Source organism: Orbicella franksi, chromosome 8, assembly GCF_964199315.1.
Source record: "Orbicella franksi chromosome 8, jaOrbFran1.1, whole genome shotgun sequence".
Lineage (NCBI taxonomy): Eukaryota > Metazoa > Cnidaria > Anthozoa > Scleractinia > Merulinidae > Orbicella > Orbicella franksi.
The window spans coordinates 5386651-5412403 of record NC_138152.1 but is presented as its reverse complement, the minus strand read 5'-3'; the positions used below and the strand labels follow the sequence as shown (position 1 = coordinate 5412403).

At 38.7% G+C, this 25753-nt stretch overlaps 3 protein-coding genes across 5 annotated transcripts; 2 read left to right on the top strand and 1 right to left on the bottom strand.

Annotated features, from left to right (window-relative positions):
* Positions 1 to 613: 613 nt before the first annotated feature.
* On the top strand, positions 614 to 2157 carry LOC145495803 (D(5)-like dopamine receptor). Its single transcript, XM_081475387.1, has one exon. The coding sequence runs from the start codon at positions 1043 to 1045 to the stop codon at positions 2096 to 2098; it is 1056 nt and encodes a 351-aa protein (XP_081331513.1). The 5' UTR covers positions 614 to 1042; the 3' UTR covers positions 2099 to 2157.
* A 1656-nt stretch (positions 2158 to 3813) lies between these two features.
* On the bottom strand, positions 3814 to 15271 carry LOC145496094 (V-type proton ATPase subunit H-like). 2 transcript variants are annotated; one of them, XM_081475718.1, is made up of 19 exons: positions 15182 to 15271; positions 14709 to 14793; positions 14477 to 14558; positions 13771 to 13870; positions 13069 to 13158; positions 12197 to 12240; positions 11991 to 12060; positions 11269 to 11373; positions 10716 to 10813; positions 10050 to 10160; positions 9350 to 9437; positions 8642 to 8713; positions 7956 to 8003; positions 7799 to 7851; positions 7604 to 7682; positions 7297 to 7343; positions 7065 to 7166; positions 5584 to 5697; positions 3814 to 4425 (listed from the first exon to the last, which is right to left on the bottom strand). In XM_081475718.1, the coding sequence occupies exons 2-19, from the start codon at positions 14782 to 14784 to the stop codon at positions 4392 to 4394; spliced, it is 1413 nt and encodes a 470-aa protein (XP_081331844.1). In that variant the 5' UTR covers positions 14785 to 14793; positions 15182 to 15271; the 3' UTR covers positions 3814 to 4391. The 2 variants fall into 2 exon arrangements, with proteins under 2 accessions (XP_081331844.1, XP_081331843.1); XM_081475717.1 differs by having other exon boundaries at positions 15165 to 15250.
* Positions 15272 to 15281: 10 nt separating this feature from the next.
* LOC145496097 (KICSTOR subunit 2-like) lies at positions 15282 to 25700 on the top strand. Of its 2 annotated transcripts, XM_081475719.1 has the most exons (14): positions 15297 to 15419; positions 15894 to 16012; positions 16778 to 16921; positions 17503 to 17666; positions 17799 to 17882; positions 18181 to 18234; positions 18646 to 18784; positions 19110 to 19226; positions 19980 to 20074; positions 20436 to 20598; positions 21086 to 21184; positions 22154 to 22265; positions 22565 to 22822; positions 23113 to 25700. In XM_081475719.1, the coding sequence occupies exons 1-13, from the start codon at positions 15410 to 15412 to the stop codon at positions 22627 to 22629; spliced, it is 1365 nt and encodes a 454-aa protein (XP_081331845.1). In that variant the 5' UTR covers positions 15297 to 15409; the 3' UTR covers positions 22630 to 22822; positions 23113 to 25700. The 2 variants fall into 2 exon arrangements, with proteins under 2 accessions (XP_081331846.1, XP_081331845.1); XM_081475720.1 differs by lacking the exons at positions 22154 to 22265; positions 22565 to 22822; positions 23113 to 25700 and having other exon boundaries at positions 15282 to 15419; positions 20436 to 20689; positions 21086 to 21114.
* The last annotated feature ends 53 nt before the right edge of the window (positions 25701 to 25753 follow it).

Here is a 25753-nt window from a genome sequence, read left to right as displayed (position 1 = left end):
TTTTTAATTACACTACGTGTTTAGCTGAGGGTTTTTCGAATTGTCCGTACCATTTGAGCGTCTGTTGTATTAAGTTTCGTAACAATAAAAGCAAAATTCCACTTTATTTTGCTGTCTAATTAATCCTGCTCTGCTCGTTAAATTTAAGTACCTGATCAGAATTCAGGTAAATTGCTTTAAATAAATCAATTTTGCCTATAATATGACAAATAGAACAAGTTTTATGGAAGATTTTTGTCGTCTTTTGTTTGTAAAGAGCTTTTTCTTCAATTAAATCGCTCGTAATTGGACCGAACTAATTTTTCAGTCAAGCCCTTTGTGCATATAAGTAAGTACAATTTGAATTCTGCAATTTGTAATGGTCGCAAGAGGGCAGCTGAATGTCTCTATTAAATTGAAGGTGTGTTCACTCGTTAGTGACAGTACTTTTTCCTATAAAAAATCGAGCTAAGTATACTGTAACAAAAGTCGCAGGTGTAAGCTTTTGTCAATGACATCCCGCTGTGTGTCCAATGAAATCGTAGACTTTTACTTCCTTGGCAGATTTCGTCAAGGCGGGCGCCAAAACAAGCTTGTTTGTTCGAGAACAATCTAGCCAGGGGTCTTTCAAGTCTGCTTGTCGCTTTTTCAAGCCGCTTAGTTTGTTCAACAAGTGTGAATAAAAACAAAGGATAGAGGTAAATAACTCAAGGTGTGTTTTGTCCTTTAAAAAATTTAAAAATTTCCCAGCATCAGTTCTGAAGCTATTGTTTTATTATTTTGTTTTTTAGGCTAAGTTGGCTGGCGGGCAAAAAGCTTTCATTCTCGGAAATACTATCGATTCTTACTGGTTTCCATAACAATGAGCAATTTATTTTAGTAAATAGCTGAAACCTGCAAGTGTTTGGACTCGCTGCACCACATGAAAATTACAAAAATTGAAAGAAATTTTCTCACCATGCGGCGAAGCTGAGCAGAGAAAGTTGTGATAAAAAGGAAGTTTACTTTATCTGTTGCTGAGCTGTTGATATACCGTCGGGTTTCTTCACCAAACCTACAAACAATGGCGCACGAAAAAACCGGCGAAGAAAATTCCGTCAAGGTTGTCGTTCAAATGGCTGTATTTACCTTTATCATAATAACAACAATTGTAGGCAACGGTTTAATCTGCGTCTCTGTTGTGAAGTTCCGCCATCTTCGAACAAATACGAATTTTATCTTGCTAAGCTTAGCGCTGACTGACCTGAGCATGGTAGTAATCATGATCTTGAATGCTGTGACGACCGTCACTGGGGAGTGGATTTTTGGTCAATGGTGTTGCCGTGCCGTAGCCTCAATCGGTTTGACACTCTCTTTCATTTCCATCCTTCACCTTTGTGTATTAAGCGTGGACCGCTATATTGCTATTCAGAAACCATTCCGCTACCAATTCATCGTCACGAGAAGAAGAGTCATTACAATATTATTGCTTATTTGGTTGTCTGTGGTGGTTATTTTGAATGTGCCGCTCGCTGACTTTGAGTTCAGAGCAGATACCTATGGATGCGCGAGTCCTTCGACACAAGGACCTTCTAGAGAATCCCCGTATATCTTTTTCCTTGTGGCGCTTTTTGTAATTCTACCATTTGCGATTATTTGTTTTTCCAACGCCGTCGTATTCAAAATAGCGTTCACCCAAGCAAGACAGCTTAGCAGAGTGGAACGAAGTCTGCGAGAGTCATCTGCGGACATCTGTGATCAACACGAACCGCAGCAAGGGGAGAAAACTCACTCTCTGAAAAGAGAAATCAAATCTGCAAGAACTTTTGCTCTTGTCCTTGGAATATTCCTTCTGTGTTATACGCCTTTTTACACCGCTGGTACCTACAGAAAGATTGCTGGTCCCATAAAAGTTCCTCGCAGTGTTATGAATATAACAATGTGGGTTGCTTTTGCTAATTCGTTTTGCAACCCAATTGTGTATGGCTTGAGATACTCCCCATTTCGGAAGGCCTTCAAACAGCTATGTTGTTGTGGAAGAAAAGGATATGGGAAGCAAAATTATAGATTCAAATCCTCTAGCTCTCGACGCGAAAGACAAGACACTGTTTTATCAAGATCGAGTGGTTCTAATGTGTAAAGCCCGAGTAAAACTGAAATTAAATGGACGTAATGCAGTTTTTTTTATTATTCCTTTTCGTCTTTTTGTTTTATTTGTCGTTCATCGCTACTTTCCGATTCCTTTGGTAAACTAGTGTTTTTTTTACATAAACTCCTAAAATAGAAAAAAAAAATACTTTATCAGACTTTGATGTTGTTCGCATAAGACGGATGCAATAATTTGGAGACATATAAAGATATGTAATTCAATGTTAGAGGTAAGGCAGGCAAATCTAAGAATAAACAACTTTCACAGTCAAAGAAAGATTGATAGCTTTGTTAAATAATTCAATGTTGCCATTTCTAAGGTTTTGCGGTGACAGGTTGGCAGAAATTTCGGAAATTTCGCGTCGGTTTCTTTTTTGTTTTATTGAAATCGACAAAAACATAGATTAGCTCGTCCTTCAGTTTAACAAAGATCAACTAAGATTATTGCCAAGTAATTTTAATAGAAATAAGGAATTCATCAATTTCGAGTGTTGCTGACAACAGCTCATTGATAATACAATACTGTCAGTTAAAAAAACAAGTTTTTCGAAACGTTGTTTTGTTGTACATTGTCAGTTTTGTGACGTTTACTGGTAATTGTTTATTGAAACAAGACATTTATTAGTTATAAATGCAAACGAGCTGGATAAAGTCGAGATTAAATGAATGTTAACCTTATGCAGCTTTTACTGTTTCGACTCATGAATGTTATTAAAAAAATATATAATATATATATATAGAAACAAAGATATAATTTGCTAGCCTGTTAGAATAACGCACTGACTCATCAATAATCATGGCAAAAGTTGGTTTTAATTTCAAATGTCAGAAAATTTGAATAACAAAAACTTGTTATTGATGAAAATGAAAGTCATGAAAAGTACACGTTCGGACTTTTTTGTTAGTCTTATGCCAGGTGTTTTTTCAGCGAACAGAACAATTTATCTCTCAGCTTCTTTCGCCTGAATGATTGTCGATCCAGAAGCGAGCACGATAAAGAATAAACATGGAACTTGTTGCGCTAAATATGAAGAGCTCGTCGCCGTCTGGAAAACGTCATGGAATGTAAATGCTGTACGAACATTGAACTGCTGAATAAATGCTTTATTTATTTTGCGCTAGTTTCTCAAACAGGGCGTTCTTTCAGTCTAAAGCTGTATAAATTTAACTTATTATAGAGAGCACGCCCGCTAAACTGAATCAATATACCTCGACGAATGATTAACATGTACAAATTAAACTTTCCAAACATCTGCGTTTGAAAACGCCTTGCGGCATGCAGGCTCCCAGAAGTATCTCCTTTTATAAATTTGCACTACAATAAAACCCGTTCACTCCGTTCACTTTTAGTAAAATCGATTAAGGTTGTATTAAAGGGACTTCCTTATAAAAATGGTTGCCCGAATTAAAGTTTTCCATGGATATACAAAGAGTCCGTTGTAAGGTGGCTCAGGGGAAAAAAAATGAGGGACATCATTCATTCATCCCTCAAGCTCGATGTTGCTTCTTTTGTTGTTTTTTTTTCCCTTAGGCCTCAGCGCCATGATACAATTTTACAATTTCGAGAATGGCTTATCACGATACGACAGAAACGTTGACTGGTCTGATGGTATTTCTGAGGACAACAAGTTAATCACAGCTGAGTTAAGTTAAAGATTCTTTTATTCCGTGAGCCAAGCACCACATATATCAGAAAACATTCCGTCATTTGAACAATTTTCATAATTTATTGCATTGTTTTTAGATGGCTGAAATGAAAATCTTACACGCCCTAAACTCCTACAGAAATGTTTTTTTTTTTTGGAAACATCCATATTCACATTATATTCACAAGCTGATCGTACATCTTTGAACAGCATCGTGCCTACAACATCAGCTGTGCGATTGTAATAGACCAATTTCGATATATTAAAATTTAGCCTAACACAATAGACCTCAGCGCGAGGCTCTGGGGAATAAACCCCACAAACTCTGTACTTATTCTCCAGAGCCTCGTACTGAGGTCTATTGCTTTACGCTGAATTTTAATATATCGAAATTGGTCTATTCTCGGAAACATTCGTGTTCGGAAATTAATTGCCAAATCATCGTGTTAACTTCGTGAAAACTACCGAGACGTTACCGATGTATGTCATCGGTATTTATCGGTTTCTCTCGGGCTTTTTTCATAACGGCGAGAATTCTCAACATCTTTCCCTACGTAACTCAATTTACCACTTCACTGGTAATTCAAAAATTTTAAATGCTAGTAGCTTTTCATTTGTTTACTTTGGATAATCCCTTATTCAGGAAGCTTTGAGTTGCTTTCCAAGATATTCCCTGAAAAGTAAAAAAGAAAACATCATTCACTCAAACGATTAAACTCAAACAAAACAACATAGCAAAGAACAACAAGGCAGTGCGATCTACTAGTTGTATAAAGGCATTCCCTTATCAACATTTTTAGCCAGGTTAACACTACCTTGGCCCTTGCCACAAAACAAGAAATTTTCAGTGCTTGTTGTTTAACAAACAAGCAAAGTTTTGAAGAAAGGCATAATGTATTTATTTCCTTGTAACAAGTGACAATGCAGCCTATAAAAGTTTTATAAATTTATACAGCGCCCTGATATTGACAAGGAGCAGCATCTTTTCTCGCTCTTCGCCGGTTAATGTTTTCCCGCGGGAACTGCTGCTTTGTAACATGTTTTCCCACGCCGCGTTTTCACCGGTTTTGTTTTCCCGCGCTTTTCATGAGTTACAATTTTCCCGCGCTTTTACCGATTGCATGTTCTCCCGCGCGCTTTTCAATGGTTGCATGCCTCCCTTCACTTCTTACTAGTTCCATGCTTTTCCGCGTCGCGTTCCCGACGGTTACGTTTTCCCGCGCTATTCACTTGTACTGTTCACACTTTCTTCCAACACTTGGCAAACTCTTCGGGAAATATGTATAGGGTCAGTATCGATGATCAGTCATCAATCAATCAGTTTACTACACGTTTTGAAACTGCACGCGCGCAGAGATCGACCTTAGATTACTTTCAAAGCAACATTCACGAGGAAACTGCTACGCCAAGACCGTACCTCGTAACAGCCAAACCGAGGCACTTGCCTCAGTCATTTTTTTTTCTTTTTTTTTTTGTTTTTGTTTTGTTTTATTTTGTTTTTGTTTGTTTTAAGTCATCATAAACACCCTAAATACCTAGGAAGTACCTAAATACCTAGAAAGAGAATTTAACCATGGGCATGCTTCAGTCATAGTTTGGCGGATCTATAGGGGAGGGGCCCCGGGAAGCCCGGACCCCCCTTATTTTGGGTAAAAAACTCAGAAGGAAGAAAACCCGACAGAGGAAGCAAATCCCCCCTCTTACCCCCCCCCCCCCCCGCCCCTTAACGCAAGGTCTGGATCCGCCACTGCATTGCCTCACTCAACTCAAAATAATTTTTTTTTGGCTACGGCCATGTACGCCCAAAAATAAGTGTACCGTAAGACCTTACCAGTTATGGACCATGAGTTTCTGTACAGCCAGGAGGGCCTCCTTACGTACGTTAGGGTCATTATGTGTCATCATCTTCATGACCGTCACTTTACACCCAAGATTCTCCAGTACGCTAGGAACAAAAGAGTACACAAATCCTGTATGAAGACATGATTGATCATCGCAGTTATATACACAACTTAATCAGTTCTTCATATCTTTCTCCGCAGTTCAAATATATGATCTTAGTATATTCACTTTCAGTATAAGATCAACTATCGTTCTGTCACGAATACCGTTCTCTGATTGGCTACGCTACTCAATATCTATTCTGTGATACATAGTGAGTAGCGTAGCAGTGTACCCTTGTTAACAAAATGACGGTCGCTTCTTGACGTTTTCTAAGTGTCTGTGAAGAGGATTTAAAGAAAGTTTTGAACGACTAGTAGATTTATACTAAAGCAATTAGATTATTCGCTCTCGATTTCTATTCGCGATAGCTGACTCGGGCTGCGACCTCGTCAACTATCACGCGATAGAAATCTCGAGCTCATAATCTAACTGTTTGGTGGAACACATCTTAGTTACAACGAACATCGTTGCAGTTGTTCTGAATAGGTCGAATGAACTTCCTTACGCTCTAATTTACCCGCTTAGACAGCTCACATCTGGTTTCAAGGACAAGGTTTTCTTTTACAAGTCTCATTGCTGAAAATTTTTTGAGCGAGTTAACTTTTTTTCAACTCGCAAGACGTAAACATGTACGTAAACGATAGGATAAGATTTTGTCTCCTTTACAAGTTTCCTGGTTCAAAACCTGACATGCCGCGTTTTCCTCGACAAAACTTCGAACAATCTTGCGATTTAAGAAGGTTTCCTTTGAGACTGTTCTTTCTTGTCCAGAAACTGCTTTGCCAACATTTAAACAAATCTGTAAATCCCGTAACATACGACAGCATAAAACTCAATATGGAAATGGGCGGAAGTAAAACACCAGCGACTGGATTGAGCCACGTGTTTGTCAGCTTGGCATGCGCAATTCAACCGGAAGTCCGTAATCTTCGGACTCCCAATACGAGCTTTTACCACGGTCACCTGTTTCCCACCGCTGGTCAAGGTGAACGAAGACTCCGGGTACGAGGTTGAGGAACAGCTTGAAAATGGGTGATGTGAAAGAAAGCCGCGCATTTTGGTGCTACTCCTGAGCTGAGAAGGCCTGGAAGGCGGAGTGGAAGCTACCCTGAGCTGACACGAAATAAAATGCACCTGCTGACTTAGCCATGAAATAATCTTGACCGGGAGCATGTCATTTTTCCTTATAATAGAATATTATTTCCGAGCAAGCTGGTCACAAAAAAGTCATCAATTGGAGGATTTTGTATCAATCGATGCAAAACTTAATTCTCAAGACTTACCTTAAAAGAAATAATTCGCAATGAAAAAGGAGAATTGATATTTTGTGTTAACGGTATGGAGTGAAAAAAACGGAGAAAAACGTACTGTTTTCCACGCGGGTAATGTCGAACGTACTCTCCAGTATCATGAGCCGCTACTGCCAAAATGGTCGGGTCAGCGGACTTTTCTAGTAGCTTGGTCAGGATTCTGAGGAATGAACAAAAGAAATTAGCTATACTTCATGTTCCGTAGTTTTCATATGGAAGCTAGAAACCATTGACTGCTAGTGCTCAATTGAAAACCGCGCTATTATGAAGTGTAAATTCATTGTACTCACTTCAACAGTTCATAATTTTTCTCGTTCAGACGTTGGGCGTTTTCTCTCTGCAAAACAGTAATCAACAGCAACGTAATTTTTCTTGCATTTCTTCTTGGTGTACGTTAAGACAGTAACATATCCTATTCTGATGATATTCTTTATTCTGTCTGTTTGACAATTCATTACATTGATATTGTAAGGTAAATTAGATGCCGATTACAGCTGGGTATCAAAAGGTTAAAAAACAACTACTGTAAAAACATAACTTAAAGCATAAACAAAATCACTGACATCGGTTTTCAATCAAAGAAGTTCACTACTTTACCCAGAACTTCTCGGACTTGTGCACTGGACTCCACTCCAGTCTCCCTGATCTAACTTCGGCTGCATATTCATCAAAGGTACTGGGACAAGAAAAATAGTATAGTCAGAACAGTTAGGGACGGATTGTAAGAAGTTATAATTTTACTCAGTTTGAGGAAGCCGTGTAAAAGATCTTTGTTCACTGGACGTTTGTCACCTCAAGTCTTGAACTCGCTCATTCAGCTTCTCGTACACAACCTCAACATCATCCTGAATAGAAAAAAAACAACAACAACAAGAAAAACGTAAGTCTTGTACTTCGCAGCTGAAAAGATCTCGTTAGTTGTTTTGCAGTAGTAATGTAGGCGACATACCCGTATGTCTTCGTCAACCCATGTTTTGCCATTCAGCACAGAAAGAACCTGCGAAAATAAAACACGAGACACCTTGTGGTTAGCATCAAGCCAGAGTGAGGTCTGAACGGAGTGACAACATAATGTGTGTCAACCAAGGTGGACCTGTACTAACCACTTCACCAACACCGCCCCCCCCCCCTCCCCCCCAACCCCACTCAAGAGAGGTCTGAGATTTGACAAGAATATTTCCATAATGATGACGAAGCAGTGCAAATATTACTGTAGCATATCTGATTGGTTGTTACTGTCGCGTGGAAAATCGCAAATTAGCAACAGCAAATCGCAGACGTTACAGGGATCTCTGAAGAACTAGAGACAGCGTGTCATCAATGAAGTCTTTTTCAGCTGAAATGTAAATGCACAAATGCAATTTTATTCACCCGTGTAACACACAAGAGCTCCCAAGAACTTTTTATATTAAATATTACTATTGAAATCAGTGGGACAGTTGGTTTTTTGGAAGGAGGGAAAACAGAAACACCCGGAGAAATACCCTCGCAGTAAAGATGGGAACCAAAAAACAATGTCAACTCGAATATTATGCTAGGCCCAGCCGACCTGGACCCATCTTTCTCATAGGAAATAAAACAGAAAGAGAGACGTCTCTGTTTTCTTAAAAACTGACAAAGGGTTTGTTAGCTTACAGGAAGAAGCTTGCACTGAACCATGGACAGTGCTGCCTCGTTCTTCTTCTCTTCTGGTTTCTCCAACAAATTCTAAAGGAAAAAAAAGTAAAAAGAACTTTAGCTGAGATCACGTGTGACCTCTCTGCAATCCTTTGCAAACACTACTGCAAGGAGCACCTTACAATAACAGATCCTTTGCATGTGATTTTCTCAACATATAGTGTAAGCTTACTAACTGATGTTGACATGGAGGAAAGCATGAAGACGTGATAACAAACTTGTTGATTGTCTACACAGGGAGCACACAATCTTGCTGAACAGGATGTGGGTGGATAAAGGAATGAAAAGAATGAATAGTTTACCTTTGTCTCCTGTTGTCATCTCTTACGCGACCTTACAGGGAAAACCGCGTCCCACATATACCGCAAAACAATGAAGCGCTTAACTCGTGCGTAGGACTTTTGGCGCTGTGCAAAATATTTTGGGGGTTTAGATATATTGTAATTATCAAATTTTATAAACCAGAGAAATTCCATTCTCTTTATTCCTTTATTCGCTCTAATCCTATTCTGCAAGATGGTGTGCTCCCTGTGATGTCTCTTTGGCTTTTGCTGAGGACGATCCACAGATAGTCTTTGACATCGATTTTTTCCTGACCCAGTTAGTTGATGAACACTGTTTTCACAGTTGTAGCAGCCCAGCTCATTTTGCTGCACTTGTTCTCACCCTTAATGTGGCAATGATGATCCTTGTAACTTTCTCTTTGCCTGATTCCCTTAAAATGTCCGCCAACACACGAACTACAGCATTGCTCCTGTAAATAACAAGATTAAATCACTATTAATGTTGATTTGTTTTAATTCAGTTAAACAAAATCAGTACTGAATAAGTATTTGCTCTGTTACTTCATATTCAAGTTAAGTCTGTCCACAGAGTGACGTTCTTAGTTTTTTATTTCTGCTATTTTTTTTCATCAAGCACGCGCTCACTCGCGCTTGAGTTTGTCTTTCCCCAGCCCCAGCCCCACCCCCTTGCATTTTGGCTTGTTCATATCCAACGAGCTGAGTTGATATTTTGCTAAGCTCATCGTGATCTCAACAAACTCAAGACAAAATAGATGGTTTATGGACAGACCAAGTGTCAAGATGGAAGATGATAGGGCATGTCCTACGACAAAACAGAAACAGCCATACCAACATAGCCCTATCATGGACACCTGAAGGAAAAAGGAAGAGAGGAAGAGAGGAAGACCTAAGACCACCTGGCGAAGAACAGTTGAGAGAGAGAGGAACAGCGCAGGATGGCGTACATGGGATGAGGCAAGAGCTGCTGCAGCCAACAGAGAAAATTGGAGGCATTCTGTGGAGGCCTTATGTGCCACGAGGCACAAAGAAGCTAAGTGAAGTGAAGTGAAGTGTCAATTTACCCAGTCATTCTCTGTGCAATCCTTGGATCAAATGACAACAGCCACAGAACAAAAATCAACTGGTACTGGAGTTGGAAACCAATGTTTGGTGCCACGAGGGCGGACACAACACTGAAACAAACAATAGAACAACAAACTAAACTAAGGTGTTAATTTAGAGAGGAAGTGGCCTGGTTTACAGACCACAATGGACTATGCAACAAGAGGTCCAGCTTAGAGCCCTGGTTGGTCATTGGGTAGTGTCTAAAATGAAAGACACTTTACATGCAGAGTGCCTCTCCCCACACAGGTATAAAACTGGCTACCAACAAGACAGAACTACCTGGCAAAATCTGTTGATCACCTTCTTCATCGGTGACTGAATCCCAGCAGCTAAAAACTGATTGTTTTCTAGACATACGTGTACAGTATGACCATTATCTTGTTTATAGCTCAAAAAACTATTGTTATAACTCTGAACTCCTTGCAAATACCCACAGAGAACTTCTTTGCTGAAAACTCTCATTAATATAAAACCTAAACCCTTCACTCCCAACAGGTCAAGTCCAAGGCTGAAATTGACATTTTCAATTTCTTTTGATCACATAAATGCAACATAAATGGAGATAAAAGTAATGAAGCACTGCTCGATAGCTTTCCTTTCAATCAATCAGATTATCTACACACCTTTGAATGCCGTCCATTTTGAAGTATGCTTGCCTGTAGGAATGATGCCTCAACATCAACTGAAGACATTGTGCAACGCTATGTTGATAATCATTTGCCTACAGAAAACACATCAAATGATCACTGTCATGAAGATGGTGTGTGGATTCCAAGCTAAGAAAATCCCTTAAATTAGTTATCGAAGTGTCAAATATTAATCATCTCCATTGACTAATGATGTGACTAATTCCACATAAATGATCATTCTTGCAGGCTCTTCGTATGCCAAATTTGCCTTACAAGGCATTATCACTGTAACCCTATAACTGTGGTAACTAATTCCTCTACCACAGAAATGTTGAGAATAAGTTAATTGTGAGTTACATTGCATTGATTTACTGATAAATACCACCAGAATTTCATGAATAGCCATATAAATACTAACAAGCAGCCAGTTACTCTCAAAATGAATAATGTCTGGGCAATACAAAGAACAATTTGTGGGTAAGATGCTAACTAGAACTTCCTTATCATTGATGTACTAAGCTACAGCAGGAATACTTGAAGCACTTACTGTTGATGCCAGGCCATTTTTTACCCAGGTCAGGAAGTAATTTAGATCACTCTCAGATAATGAGACCTTTCCCCACGATGCAAGCTTTGCTATAATAATAGCCGTCTGAAGAATGCAATAAAGAAAATAAAATGTCACTATTTAGAAAGGGTTAATGTTATGGCATGCTAAAACAACAGACGACCATTTGGTGGGCAATCTTGGGCAGGGAATGTACTGGCGAGCCTCGGATAAAACCCACCAACCAGATGCACCTACTGGATTAGGGGCCTCAGTAGATGGCTCCATGCCGAGGGGGTGTCCCATGCCTGTGCTGAAAGGTGGACATGCATTGTTGCTGGAATAATGTCCTGGGCCAAGTTAACCCAGTCTAGAGAAACAAAATTAATAATGTCCCCTCCCTGAAAGGGCTTAAGCACAGGGCTGAAGGGATGCTATGTGCAGCAAGGAAAAACATGTTATAATTTAGATTGGGAAAACAAATTATCTACTTTTATTAATAATTATAGTTGGGAATTGCACAAGCCAAGCAGATTCGAAGAGCAACAAAAAACTAACTTCAAGTTCACTTTATTTAATATAATAAACACTTTCTAATGAGGAGGCAGATTATCCATGTAAAGGACTTTTGAAACACATTGAAGTGATAACAGACCATTGGCTGCCTGGAAAAGCCAATGACTGACTAACATTGTTTTGCATGCTACAATTTTATTACATACCTGGTGGACCATAAACTGATCCTGTCGGTTGAGAAGTTTCAAGAAAGATGTCCATACATTGATGCTGGCCCTGAAGGACACAAATGACACATTGCTGCTAGTGTACAGTGGTAAAAATTCAGCACAGTTTCACTTGAATTAGTAACAAGGCATTTTACTACATTTAAGTGCATGACTGTACTACTAAAAAGCAAACAAATTAGTACCTTTTACCAAAGTTGTGAAAAATAGACACTCTGCTTCTATCCTCCTGGAAAAGGAACATTTTTGAATTTCATAGAATATTGCAAATGTTAATTAACAAATGTAGAGGTTCAGTATTACATATTTTCACCTGATATGTAAAAGAAACTAAGTTGTGTGAAGTTTAAGAAGAAAAAAATAAAAGTAAAAAATGAAAAAAAAACCCACCACATTTTGGATCATTTTAAGGCAACTGCAGAGTAGAAAGTAACTTACATGTATTACAATCCACATGTATATTACGCATGCTAGACAAGTACACTTATTGTTCTGTACACACTAACATTGCAAAACTTTACATTTTTATAATTTATTACATGCAAGTAACATACTAATCGTATCAATAACAAAATTTGTTATCGTTGGTTCCTCCCATTTCTATTAGTCTCACGATCAGTGCACAATCATGTGAGTGTCCAATAAAAGGCATCCAGTTACAACTATTTATAACGGGATATGTCTGGTAGTTGGGTACCATTCACACGTCAATATTACGTGCACTTTAATGGCTTCCTTCTTAATGTTTCCTACAGTTTTTAAAAATTTATGGAAAGTACTACTGACTTTTTCAATCAAAAGAAGCTCTCGAAAGACTTTTTTAACATAATTTTTGAAATTTGCTATTGATACATGTACAATTAATTAGTAATTGGATTTAGGGAGCAACCATGCCCGTAATTTCAAATCTGCCTTGGGTTACACACTCGTTTGTGTTTGAAATTACTGGTGTGATTACTCCCTGAATTGTACGTCAAATAACGATTAGTTAAGTTAAATAGTATAATACAGGCCTAACAACATTTTAGTTCAAAATACAAATTGCAGATTTACTCACAGTGAGCACGTCATCAATCAAGACAAGTATGTATCTGATTGTATGATCACGAGATAGTCGAGCCAGCAGTGATAAACAGCTCTTCACAAACTGAAGACAAACACATGCATATGTAAACAACTATGAAACAAATGTTCACTGACTGTATGACGAGGGACTTTTGGGAGATATAATTTATTAATATGTTTCCTCAATCTGTTAGTCCATTGTACTTATCCAGTATTGTCCGGTCTCAAAAAAGCTATAAATCAAAATTATTATAAAATTAAAATAAATAGTGATCTTGTTTGGTTTTGGCCAATAAATGTCCTTTTCAGGGGAAATTATGTTTGCAATATTTGCCGATGCATTTCTGTGGTTGAATCGGCAGAGTTCTACATTTAACGACCCTATTAGGGTCGAGAAAGTAAAATCAATGATGTACTTACTTCTTATTACGTGACACGTGATTGATGAAAAAAATTCTCCGTGATGCATGATTTAATAGAAATATTTGCCATGATGCACGATTGGTACCCCCCTTTGCCACCCTCAGCAAGGTACCTAGGAAACGCTACCATTGTGGACAGAGTTGTTACCATCAGCTATTTAACTGGCTGAGCATCACTTTTGTTACACTGTAGCCTCAGGTCTTGTGTCCCCTTGCATTCAATTTTTATACTTCAAGGTAGTACCTAAAATTATTTGTGATTTAATTATTACCTGGTCACCCTTTTGCTCAAGTATTTTTCCTCTTTCTTCCACACCCATGCAGTCATAATCAGCTATCATTGTGTAATCTTCTTGGTTAATCATTTGACTCCTGACAAAATGGAATATTGAATCAATATAATCCAAAAAACAGAACACTGAATTAAAGATAACAGACAGTCTATTCTGAAGGCACAACACATGAATTACACAAAGTAAAAGTACACTATGTCACACTCAGGGCTTGAAAAATTCTTGAATTCCAGCTTGCCCTTGGGACAAGTATCTCTCAAGTCAAGTCTTAGTCTGCTCTTTTAATGGTTTAGCTGGCAGACGACTTGTGTGAATGATCCCCTGCCCATCAAGCAAGTGAGAATGAAAGGTTACTTGCCCAATAGGAAATTAAATCTGCTTGTCCCGGACGACCAGACGGCACTTTTTCCAAGCCCTGGTCAGACTAGCATGTACACATGGTATGGGCTGCAAGGTAGGCTAAAGATAAATGAACTAAACCTTGGATGGGCAATCTGGATCTGAACATTGGACAAGCCTTGTTGTTGTGTGCTCTTGGATAATACACATTGTGCTCTGACAGTATACACTCAATTCACATGACCTCTCTTTATGCATAGGTGAATGTCAAATAAATAAATTCTTTGAGACAAATTGGCACCTACAGCTGTCAGTGCATACATATATTTAAAAGAAAGTAACTTACTGTACATAAGACTGCCAATTGACTTTCTGTTTCCTGACTTCTTCACTCTCCACTGATAATCGACCAAATGGCATCACAATAGCTAAAAATGACACCAACAGTGATATTTCTTTAAACACAAAAAACAGAGGCATGACAATGTGCTTTCAAAGTACAACTGGAACCTAAAGGAGACTAGGACAAATTGCAGCAAATAAATCATAAATAAACAATATACATGTAAATATTTTACCTGAGGAAAGATTGGGATCATCCACACCATCACCCCTACTTGAGGCAATATCTGCAAGGCTCTGATAACTAGACATATTAAAAATCTGGAGGAAAACAAAACAACAAACAATAAATTCCTCCACTGCAGACAAGCTTGTTAATCAAATTATATTTTATACCGTGTCAGAAACAAAACAATTTAACAACACATCAGTAAGATCATCGTCACTTAAAACACTTTAGATACTTTGACACCTAAATAAGCTCTTATCTTATCGACAACTTCACTTTCTTCAAAAGGAGAAACTATAGCCTAAACGTTTTTGGAATATCATCTTTTAGGCTTAAGTATTTTACAATATTTCGGTAGTAAACAGAGCCCTGATCGACAAGTTTTTGCGATCTTTAGTATACATAAATCGCTTGACTGATATAAAAAATGGACAGAATTATCAAAATATATGAACTAACTTACGATTTAAACGAACTGACCGGTCAAATATTGATGAAAAAACCAGACAAGATTGATCAAAACCACCATAACTCTATCTCATTCTCATGTGACTTGTGCCACCGAGGACTGTGAAAGGACTGGGATTTTCGTAAGGCTTGGTTACATTTTCCAAACAAACATGGCGGACGATCTCGCGAAGTTTTGCGCTGCAGAAAAGATGTTATTTATTTCCTTCAAATGCCTTGAAATACTTTAAAGCTATATAAATGGAATCAGGTAACTATTTTAAACGTTAAATTGTATAAATTAAGGTCTGGTTTGAGATCTTGAGGTTTTGAACAGATACCCACTTCGCACTGTAAATCGATGCTTTTTCATTAGTAAAGCTTGTAAGCTCCCCGGCCTCTTTAATAAGCCATCGATTTGGAGCAGCTGCAAGTGGTATGTATATTTGTAATTGACTCTATTTTCAGTTGTTTGTCTAACATGTCAAAATCAACCTCAACCAATATACAATCGAACCCTTATTTTAAGCGGCCACCTATTAAACGGCCACCTCTATTAGGGGGCCAGTAATCAAAGTCCCGATGAGGTTTTTTTGTATTGTTTTTACCTCTATTAAACAGGCAGCCCCTTTTAAGCAGCCACTATCCATTTCCCTGAGGGAAAAGATACAATGTACATGTATGTCTTGTTGACAATGCAACTACAGTGGTACCTGAAATGACTTGGAGTGATTGTTTTTTGCAGAGACAAGAAGTGTCAGCCCTTCACCGAGCCTTCCACCGATCTCCAGAGAGCAAGCCTTGCTTGAGTCTTTTTTTCATGCTCTCAGTCAGTTTGCTTTTGACAAGGCAAAAGACCAAGTGGTCAGTTATTTTTAATAATGGTATTACTAATTATTGTAACAGGGATGTCAAAAGTTAAGGCGGCTGCCAGCAAAGATCGCAATCTATTCATGATCTTGGTTGGCTTCTCTCCCAGCCTATTTGTCTGATTCTTTAGAAAAAGATGGCAAAATGAGCCACATACTCTGGCAGATTGTAAGTATGGGTTATTGACTAAGCGTAAGGTTATGATGGCTGGATATTGCCCAAGTTCTTTTTTCTCAACTCTGTCCTGATCCATAAAAACACAAAAACACATCCAGCCATCTTGACCGAATGAGTTTGGTCAATAAAGGATATATTATTTGGAAAAAGAACAGTATTTTCTTGTGAAACACAGTGAGTAGTCCTGAGCGGGCAAGATAGCCCTATCTTGCCTGCTCAGGTAGCTAATCACAGCACAGGATTCAGTTAATCTTGTCCAGAGCTAGCCAAATAATAAAGCCATTTACTTCACAAATTCATTACATGTACAACTGTAGTTGTAATTAATTGACTGATTAATAGATTAATTACTTCTTTAATCAAAAGATACCACAACCATTAGCTAACTTTCAGATGATTGTGCCTTCAGAAAGTAGTCTTACTTAATTATGTTATTATTTATCGGTTAGAAGGCCGTAACATCTTATCCAAGTTATTTTGTACTCTGAGAAAATCAAAGAGTTAATTTCATATGCATGTTCCTCAAGTTAAATATGTCAAGATTTATGAAACTGAGTGTAAGTTGTTTGTTTTTACATTCAGGAGAAAGAAAAAGAAACCAAAAGATTGCCACTTGTATCTAGTACACCATGGTCATCACTTCTTATAACGCTCTCACGCCTAGCTTTGGCAGAGAAGATGTACTTTTCTCTACCTTTCATTGCCAAGAAGTTCTTCAGAAAAGATGTAAATTTATATGTACTACAGAGAGATACATGTATATTTGTGTGTCATTTGAGAGAAGCAGTGACAAAATGAGTAGTGTGTTGGACTCCAGAATTTTTATTGTGTTCAATCCCTGACCTGGGTCACCGTGTTGTGTTCGTGGGCAAGACAGTTCACTCTCACAGTGCCTCTCTCCATCCAAGCACATAAATGGGCATTGATGTTTTGAAACCAATCCCGAGAGATTCAAATGACAAAGACCTGACACCCATGATGTATGACACAAACAAAAGAAGCTGGAACTTTAGAAATCCTTTGTTAAAATTATTGAATTTGGTGGCAATGTCACATGAAAACCAAGAAATTATTGACAAGTTTAGAACTGGGGGTAACCCTACAATGGAATGACATCCCATTCAAGGGGAAGTAGAAATACACCTAGTCACTTCATGCCGCAAAAACCTGAGATAACTGTGCCAGCCTGATGGGCCACTAGGCTTAAATGCAGACTTTACTCACCTTGAATTTTTGCACCATGACCTATCATATAATATTTATAATAATAATTATGGTGTTGGTAACATCTGTTATTTCGTTCGCAGTCTGTAAGAGACAGCTTCAAAGCTCTGATAATAGACTTCAAAAGGATTGAAGAAAGCACACACAGCTCCTCATCCACTTGGTCCCCACTTGAAGGAAGTTTGTTGGCAGAGCTGTGCAGACATCTCTGTCAATTTTCACAAGCTAGACAGGAATTGATCGACTTGTATCTTTATCCAAGATCTGGTTATAAGCAGGAGTTACTGTTAGAGATAATTATTATACCTTTCACCAAGTGCTCCATCCTTTTTAATTTGCTTACAAAACTGTACTTTTCCTTGACTCAATAATGTTTCAGTTATGAATCCATGGCAATTATGGGATCCTCATCAAATGTGAATTATTCAGACTTGTCAAATATGATTGATGAGATCTGTCGACGGTACAGTAAAAGTGAAGAACAGTTGAAGTGAAGAACTGTCAGCCGACTGTTGGCTAACAGTCCACTGACTGTTTGCTGACAGTCCACTTTATGTTTCAGGCCAAAGTGTTGGCCAATTGTCTGCCAATAGTCGGCGACCTTAATTTTCTTTTGTGCAGTTTAGCTCATTATTTGGATCAGCAGGAGTTTTAACAATCTACGTTGATTTTCATGGGAAATATCCTTTAACACAAGGGTAAATAAAGCTCCACATCTAAATTTCTTTCTCATGAGTACTGTATTTTACATTATTCTGTAGACACAACAAAGGCTTTCATCACCCAATCCTGGATTCGCTGAAATCATGCTTCAGGTCTGGACTCTGGCAGTTTTGTTTAGTTCACTGCTGTTTAGTACTATCGGGTATATAATATTAATTCTTAGTTCCTCATCACTTATTTGCAATAATTTTGTATTGAGTAAGAAGATCACTAATTGTAAAAGCATCACAGGCACACTTGTATGTCAAGGGTTACAGCAACATATTAAGCTTCTGCATGCAGTGCACACCTATAATCCTGCATAATAGCAATAATGATATTATTACAGCATGGTCAATTGAAAATAATGATTAAACAGTATGTTGCAGTGCAAGTAAAGGCGAGGCCCCAGCCCGGCTCACTTCACTCACCAACTGGTCTCTCGCAGCTTTGCCTTTGCTCTGTGAATGAAAGCCAACTGGACAGCTACAAACTAAACTAACTTTCGTTCTTTTCCCTTGTAGTTTTGAAGTGGACATACTGTGTAATTTGTTGAAAGCACAGTGTGACATGGCTGACTGGAAGTTTCTTTCATCTCTTCTTCATCTTCATGAAAGCCACGTCAAACTGTCCTCATGGTGTCAATTTTTACCACCAGTCGAGGTATGTGATCAGCATCTGATTTCTCCTTGAAATAAAAATACCAAGTCAAATATGCTGGTTATGAGAATAAAACAAGCTGATAACTGATGGAGGGATTGAATAGAACCTTTTAATTAGCATTTTACATGTACTGTATTGAACAGTTCTTAGCAGCTTCATATCTCAGCTGGTGCAGTAACCAGGCGGTAGGTCTTAAACCCAGACTGTGCAATTGGTTGGGCACTAAATGTTAGGTCACACCAGAACCTCTTTATTGCATTTCTTTAGCTCCATTATTCACTTTTTGTGTTATTTTTTTTGACTTTGCTGTTTTTTTTTTTTCCAGCTATCAGCATCACTTACTCTCAAGAAGTCACTGTTTGGTAGCACTCCAAAGAAACATCCTGAGGCACCATTTCTTTATCAGTGGCTGGGCAAACTGCAGGATGCTTTGGTGTCAAAGGTGATTTTCATATATTTTTATGCTAGATACAGGGTTGTCAATAAGGGCTGTAACCTGTAACACCTGCTATGGCTGAGTATGTTTGATAGAGCCTTCATTTTGTGTGTGAACTTGCCATTTGTTGATACCATTCACCCAAGAGGTAACAAGTTTGTCACAGGTGTGAAGATCAAGGCTACAGGTTAAGTAAGAGCTAGTGACAGCCCTGAGATACATTTTGCTGATATAACAAAAGAATACACTGTTTTCTTTTAATGAAAGTTGTGCATGTGAATCTCTCCCTCAGCCAGAAAGAATCAGAATTTTACATGTTTAGGAGTCACTACAGCTGTGTATCCTTTAAAAAGCTATCAGCAGAGGGGGTTTGGGAGGATTCCATATCACTTTTCACGGGAGATAGAATAGTCATTTCATGTTTATGTTTTCTCACCTAATCATGGGTGAATACCACAAAATCACAATCTACATCAAAGTCGGTTCTCCTTTATTATGATGGCAAATCATGGCTCATGGCTACTTACAGTAGCATTACATGTAAAAGAAAAAACGTTTCAGAAATCCTGTGATTTGCAAAAATGCTCCTCGCCACTGTCATAGAAATTAGCCCTTGACTAATCTTCATGTTTGTTTGTTTGTTTGTTTGTTTCTAGAGCTATAAGTGTGTTTTTTGTGGGTTTACACATAGCTTTTTTAATTTATTGATGTCAGTGTTTTGCTCTTAAATTAATGAGATTTTCTGGCCTTTGTGTCTAGTTTACTCTGTACTTCTACCAAATACTTAGTAGACAAACCACGCCAGTTGACATGAAGCCATTGACTGCACGAGCCAGTATTGATTACATAGGAAGGTAAGTTATGTAAGAGGATACGCGAGTTACAGTTTTAGCAGCTGTTGAAACGAAAGGTAAGGTATGATTACGATACAGTAGAGTGAACAGTGCTTTCAGTCATTAGCCGGCGAAATGGAAGGTATAATTATTGTTATAAGTTAATAAATTTATTAGAAGTGATAGTGTTTGGAGTAAAATAAGAAAAGTTTGTTTAGCTTGACAGTTGCCATGGAGGGGGGAAGTGAACTGCAATGGGCCATCTTTGTGCCTGCATGGTAAGCTGGGTAGTCATGCCTTTATTACCAGGTTAGGAATCCAGTAGGCAATGTTCAACATGGAGGGATGAGTAGGAAGGCTGTTTATATTTTGTATTTTGTAGGATTACGGCATTTATCCGCCGTTCAGATGCATTCAGTGTGTGCATGTTATTGGACACACATCAACTGGAGCAGTACCAGGGGCATGGATATCATTTGCCGCATGATATCAAAGAAAAACCCTCTGGCTTAGGGGCTTTTCCTGCAGTTTTTTCATTCCCTGGGGTAAGTTACAGGCTCGGATCATTTTCCCCATGATATCAAAGAAAAACCCTCTGGCTCGGGAGCTTTTCCTGCAGTCTTTTCATTTCCTGGGGTAAGTTATAGGTTTGTTACTTATGTGAAAAGTACCATACTGCGTCTGTGGACAAGAAAGAATACAAGATTATTCTATTATTGTATTATCCGGATACAAGGTGGCAAACTAGCAGTAATTAGTGCTTTAGTCTTGTGTATGACTGAGTATTTGGACTGTGAAGAGCATTTTAGCTTGAGACACTTCTTAGCCTTCAATTATTTGAACTGGAAATTGTTATAATTTAGTTCTTGCAAACTGTGTTTGACAAACAATTCAGAAATGGCTTTAATATCGATCGGAAGTGTTTAGATAAACTTCGTTCCCGGGCTCCCTCTCTCTCAGGATGCGGAAAGAATGAGGAAGCCTGAGAGCGAGGTTGGGTCCAGACTCAAACATGTTTGTTCCACTTCACAGGACCAGCCAGTTGACCATTGGCCAAACATTGTGTCCATTCTCCTCGATAGAGTTAATGAGCTGAATTCCATGGAGAAAATCGTCTACTTCTTTGACATTGTAAGTGTGTTGTGAACATTGGCTCATTTCCTGCTCTCTCTGCCTGCTATGTTTTGAAAAGCTGGTGCGTGCGTATCCCTCCATTGTGAATGTCTAGAAAAAGAAATTGTGAAAGTGGCCTGAAATCTCTGCTAAATATCATGAATTTACAAGAAAATACAAACGATATGCTGGAAAGCCGGAGAAGCTTGCATCTGTTGAAACTTAAGATGACTGAAACAGAAATTGCAAGACACGCCAGATAGAAATACAGTTTGCGGTTCTCGCCCTCTGTCACGAAGATACTCACTCTCCCGAGAGAGTAGCATTGCGTGACAGATGGAGGGCCAGAACAGGACTACGTTAATTAGACAGAGATCAAGTAGAAGTTTCCATCTGTGCAGTAGTTACATCTGAGAACGATATTAACCAGTTCGTAACTCAAGCTACTCGTATAAATTTCCGATTTCTACCAATAAGAGTCAAGCCTGTCACCGTCCACATCAGTCTTACACCTCTTCACTAAGCTAAACCTAAGGAGATTCATGGAGACAAGGCCAAAAACTAGTTTGGATCCCTCCTTTGCATAGAGCGTTTCTTTTAAGTGAGTGTCGTAAAACTAAAACCAAAGTAATCACTCTAGCCAATCACAAAGGACCAGAGAATACAGTGAACCAATCAAAACTCGAAGTAATTACATGTAGCTGACGCAACGCGCGGGAAAACGAGTGCAAGAGAGTTACAATTCTGGTTTTACTTAATTCTGATTAGATGAAAAAGTGGCGCGAGTTTTTTAAGCCAATCGTGTAACGTAGTTGATGCAAAACCAATTACTTTTCGACGTTAGTCTAAAATGAAAACCACTCTATTACACCGCTATACAAATACCTGGTATTTCGCTTCTAAAGCTGTAGGTCACACAAAACAATTCAGCAAAAAATGACCTAGCACCTGCGATAGTTTCTAACTTGACTGTGATTATTTTCTCAGCGTGTTCAGAGCACGTATTTCTTAACACGCGTGGATCCACGAATGACTGTCGTGGTCATTTTTAACAGCAAAAGGTCTGAGAAGGACTCTTTCGTCACTTCATTTCTGACTGGTAAGTAAGCAATGTATGCCTGGTTCTTGTTTGAAAAATCAGTTTTGTTTTTCTATGTAATTTAACGAGAGATTGTAAAAAAGGTAGCAGGGTCAGAGAAAGGAAACTCCGCGCAAGGGGAAAGGTTATCTTCCCGCGCGTGCACTCCTCTCGCGATTCGGTTCTCTTTGATGATTTCAATGCGTGTCGGCTTCCTACTGAAGACAAAAATCTTGCAGTCACTGCTAGAAAGGTCCGTTTTCGTGAAAAGAGGCACTATGCTGAGTATTAACTATTTCTTGTTTTGCGGTTTATCGTAGAGACGGCGACTCTTATCAGAAACACGAAAATCTTCGCCATGTTAAAACAAGGAGGAAAGAGTTAACAGATATCCACTGCAGTGTTCGTTTCAAGGTGTTGCAACTCTCCAGTTGACATGGTGATCATTGAAAACGAGAATTGTCATTGCAACAATAATTCAACGACGGCAGAGAAGTCTGAAGTTCACGTTTCGACCTGTACCACTTGCCCCTTTTGTTCCCAACACTGCAGGGACGGATCCTGGATTTTTTAAGAGGGTGGGTGGGTGGGTGGGGGGGGGGGGGGGGCTGGTACCTTGGGGTTGCAGAATCAATGTGGCATGTTACCAAAATGTTGCAATTTGAGAATTGGAATTGAAAACCGTTTCACTAGAAATACTAGCAACTGGTCACAAAGTAGCAGGTATCTGTCAAGAGAGGTTGTCTTTTTTCTGCCATAATATTCACAACCTTTTTTCATTTTTTTTTTCTTTTTTTGTTTGGCTTCCCCCTCCCTAAATCCGCCCCTGCAACACTATATCAATGTCTAGTTTCTCTTTTCAATATAGATACGCTATTAACGACACAGTTGATGAGAATAAAGAGAACTGATCAACAAGGAATATAGCCTTGATGTAACATCAACTTCTCAAAACATATTAAGAGGAAATGTATGGAAATCAGTAAGGAGAATTAAGAAGTCTAGCTTGAGACAAAAAAGATAAATAGATAGAGATAAAAGGGAGTGTTTCCTTTTGATATTTGGGTGTGGCCCATTTAATGGTTCCCAGCCCCAGCTAATCAAGTAAACATCGTGGAGTCATGGACACTAGTGAGGATAGTTGCGTAAGACCTTGACACAAGTTCAACCTTCCCTTGATCGATTGCGAACTAACTGGTGTTTCCCGTGATGTCAACAAAGAAGAAAGTCGATATTTTGGCCGTTTTCTTTCTTTGCTGTTTACTGTTCTAAAACAAAGTTGGAACAAAAACGTAGTCACTGAACACGACGGTGGCGTTGGGTTTTAACGGCCCCACGTTCTACATCTAGCCTGTAAAGCGCATTTACATGACGTCACAACAACCACATTGGTGTTCCAAAGCAGTGAAGCGGCGGCCATGTTGATGTACCAAACCAATCCTATGGGAGTTGAACTCTTCTCTAATGTAAACGCTTTGTTTCCTTCCAATAAATTTGCATGTGTGCTGGCCACGTGAGTGAAAACGCTCTATTGAGGTTGTCAGAAACTTAACACATTGGAAACGCAAGCAATAACTGAACTACACATGTTTCTGTTGGTTATAATATGGCACACAAGATTATTTTATTTTCTCTCTTTTGTCTACTACAAGAACAAGCGTTATTTTGTTTTTCTCTATTAAAATTATGTTTCCTACTTTGCAGAATCTTCTTATTTGAACATTACTCCTAATGTATTCACGGCTCCTTTGAAGGTTAAAATAATAATCTATTTAAATATTTCCTGCGCAAAGGCCTAGCAAACGAAGCATTATTGGGGGGTGGGTGGGGGGGGGGGCGGATGTCCGCGCGTCCGTTACTTCAGCGGTCACGCAACGTTTCAGTCACCAAGAGCCCGCGCTCAAGACAGCGGCGAAAATCGAAACTACTCGAGCCTTAACTCGAGCCTACTTTGTGGCTGCTAAGGAGACTAAAACAGCATTGAGTAACCTTAGCCTGCTGTGATTAAAAAGACTACAAAACTTCGAAGCCGGAAATCACGATTTTACTTTATAAATGTAAAACAAGTACGTAACACGAAAATTGCGCTGTGAATTTAGAATAGCTTTATTATGATTGAAGTCGGACTAAAACAACCATTTGCAAGATGATAACCAATCAGAACACGGAGTATGCGCATGTGACCGGTGAAAGGCGCGGGAAAACGCGTTACCGGTGAAAAGCGCGGGAAAACATGTTACCGGTGAAATCGTAAAAAGCGCGGGGGGAAAATAGGAAGGAAATTTCCGTAGGAGCATGATTAGTTTAAAAAAAAAATCAGACTGCTCTTAAAACCGCGATAACGAAAACCATCGCAACCTTTCGACAGTAAAAACGGTTTACAAATATTCCCATCAAAAGCCACCCTTTTCCAAATAGGTTTGGGTCCTCACGAAAGATCCTCGCTATAGAAAACTGTTTATAAAACACTTGTACCTTTTCCATGTCCATTTTGCACTAAAAAGCACATTGTCTTGTCTTGCCGACTTCATGACTTCCATGGAAATATAAATAGCGCTAGAAATATTATTAAGTGTCACTGTTATTGAGTGGTTAATCAGTTATATTTGATATATTGGGGCTTGGGGCCAAGACAGACTAGAGAGATTGCAGTCGAGAATTATAATGGTCGAAGTCTATTAGCGTTCGATGAAAGTTCTCCACGAACTTAGGGAAAAGTCATCAATAACGAAACTTCTTATCTGAAACCTCGCTAAATGCCGTTCGATGTGCATTTCAGAGTAGTAAAAGTTTTAACGCATGTTTGACGCTGAAACCGCGGACATCAAACACCGACGAATAAGAAATGTATTTTTGAAATATTGGAATTTTGATAGTGTATAGTTTCCGTATCGTTAATCAGCCTTTCTACATTTGTCATGATTGAGTTGTCCGCAACTCTAGATCTCTCAAGGACTAGGGAAAACTAAAACGACAGTTACTTGTTATCTACAACTAAAGCAGCTTTCCTTTTTTAAAACTCAAAAAAAAGCATTTAGATGGCGCTAACTATTTGTTGTTACAGATTGTTATCGATAACTCGCTTCACGCACTGGCTTTTTAGTTTTCGATAGTTTTTTGCTGTCGAGAACTGAATTGCGCCTCTCTCTAGCCGTGTCGAGACCCTTTAGCTTAGATAAGTAAAGCCATTATGGCACATTCAAGAAGCTTATATCGTTTGTTTCTCCAGAAGTAAGATTTTTTTGTATTGATTATAAAATAGAAATCAAAAAATCACTTAGCCAAGGTCGATAATATTGCCATTGTCAAAAGCAACTTTAAAATGATGTCGCAAGAATTCGTCTAGTGAGTGAATTATACATGAGCGCAACTTAAATATGAACGTTTTTAAACATTTATTTGAAAATCATCTCTACCACGTTAAGACTGAAATGTTGGACGTCTTTTCACCCGCAGGTTGTAAATAACTATGAAGGCAACTACAATATCCACATTTCTAAAACTTTGTA

Excerpts from the sequence above, each read along its gene's own strand:
- LOC145495803 (XM_081475387.1), top strand. The coding sequence starts at position 1,043 with ATGGCGCACGAAAAAACCGGCGAAGAAAATTCCGTCAAGGTTGTCGTT.
- LOC145496094 (XM_081475718.1), bottom strand. The coding sequence starts at position 14,784 with ATGTCTAGTTATCAGAGCCTTGCAGATATTGCCTCAAGTAGGGGTGAT. Across the intron at positions 7,852-7,955 it reads GGGTTGACGAAGACATACGG|GATGATGTTGAGGTTGTGTA; the intron begins GTATGTCGCCTA and ends TTTTCTATTCAG. Across the intron at positions 7,683-7,798 it reads GAGCGAGTTCAAGACTTGAG|TACCTTTGATGAATATGCAG; the intron begins GTGACAAACGTC and ends TTCTTGTCCCAG.
- LOC145496097 (XM_081475719.1), top strand. Across the intron at positions 20,599-21,085 it reads CAGTTTTTTCATTCCCTGGG|GACCAGCCAGTTGACCATTG; the intron begins GTAAGTTACAGG and ends TCCACTTCACAG. Across the intron at positions 21,185-22,153 it reads TCGTCTACTTCTTTGACATT|CGTGTTCAGAGCACGTATTT; the intron begins GTAAGTGTGTTG and ends TTATTTTCTCAG.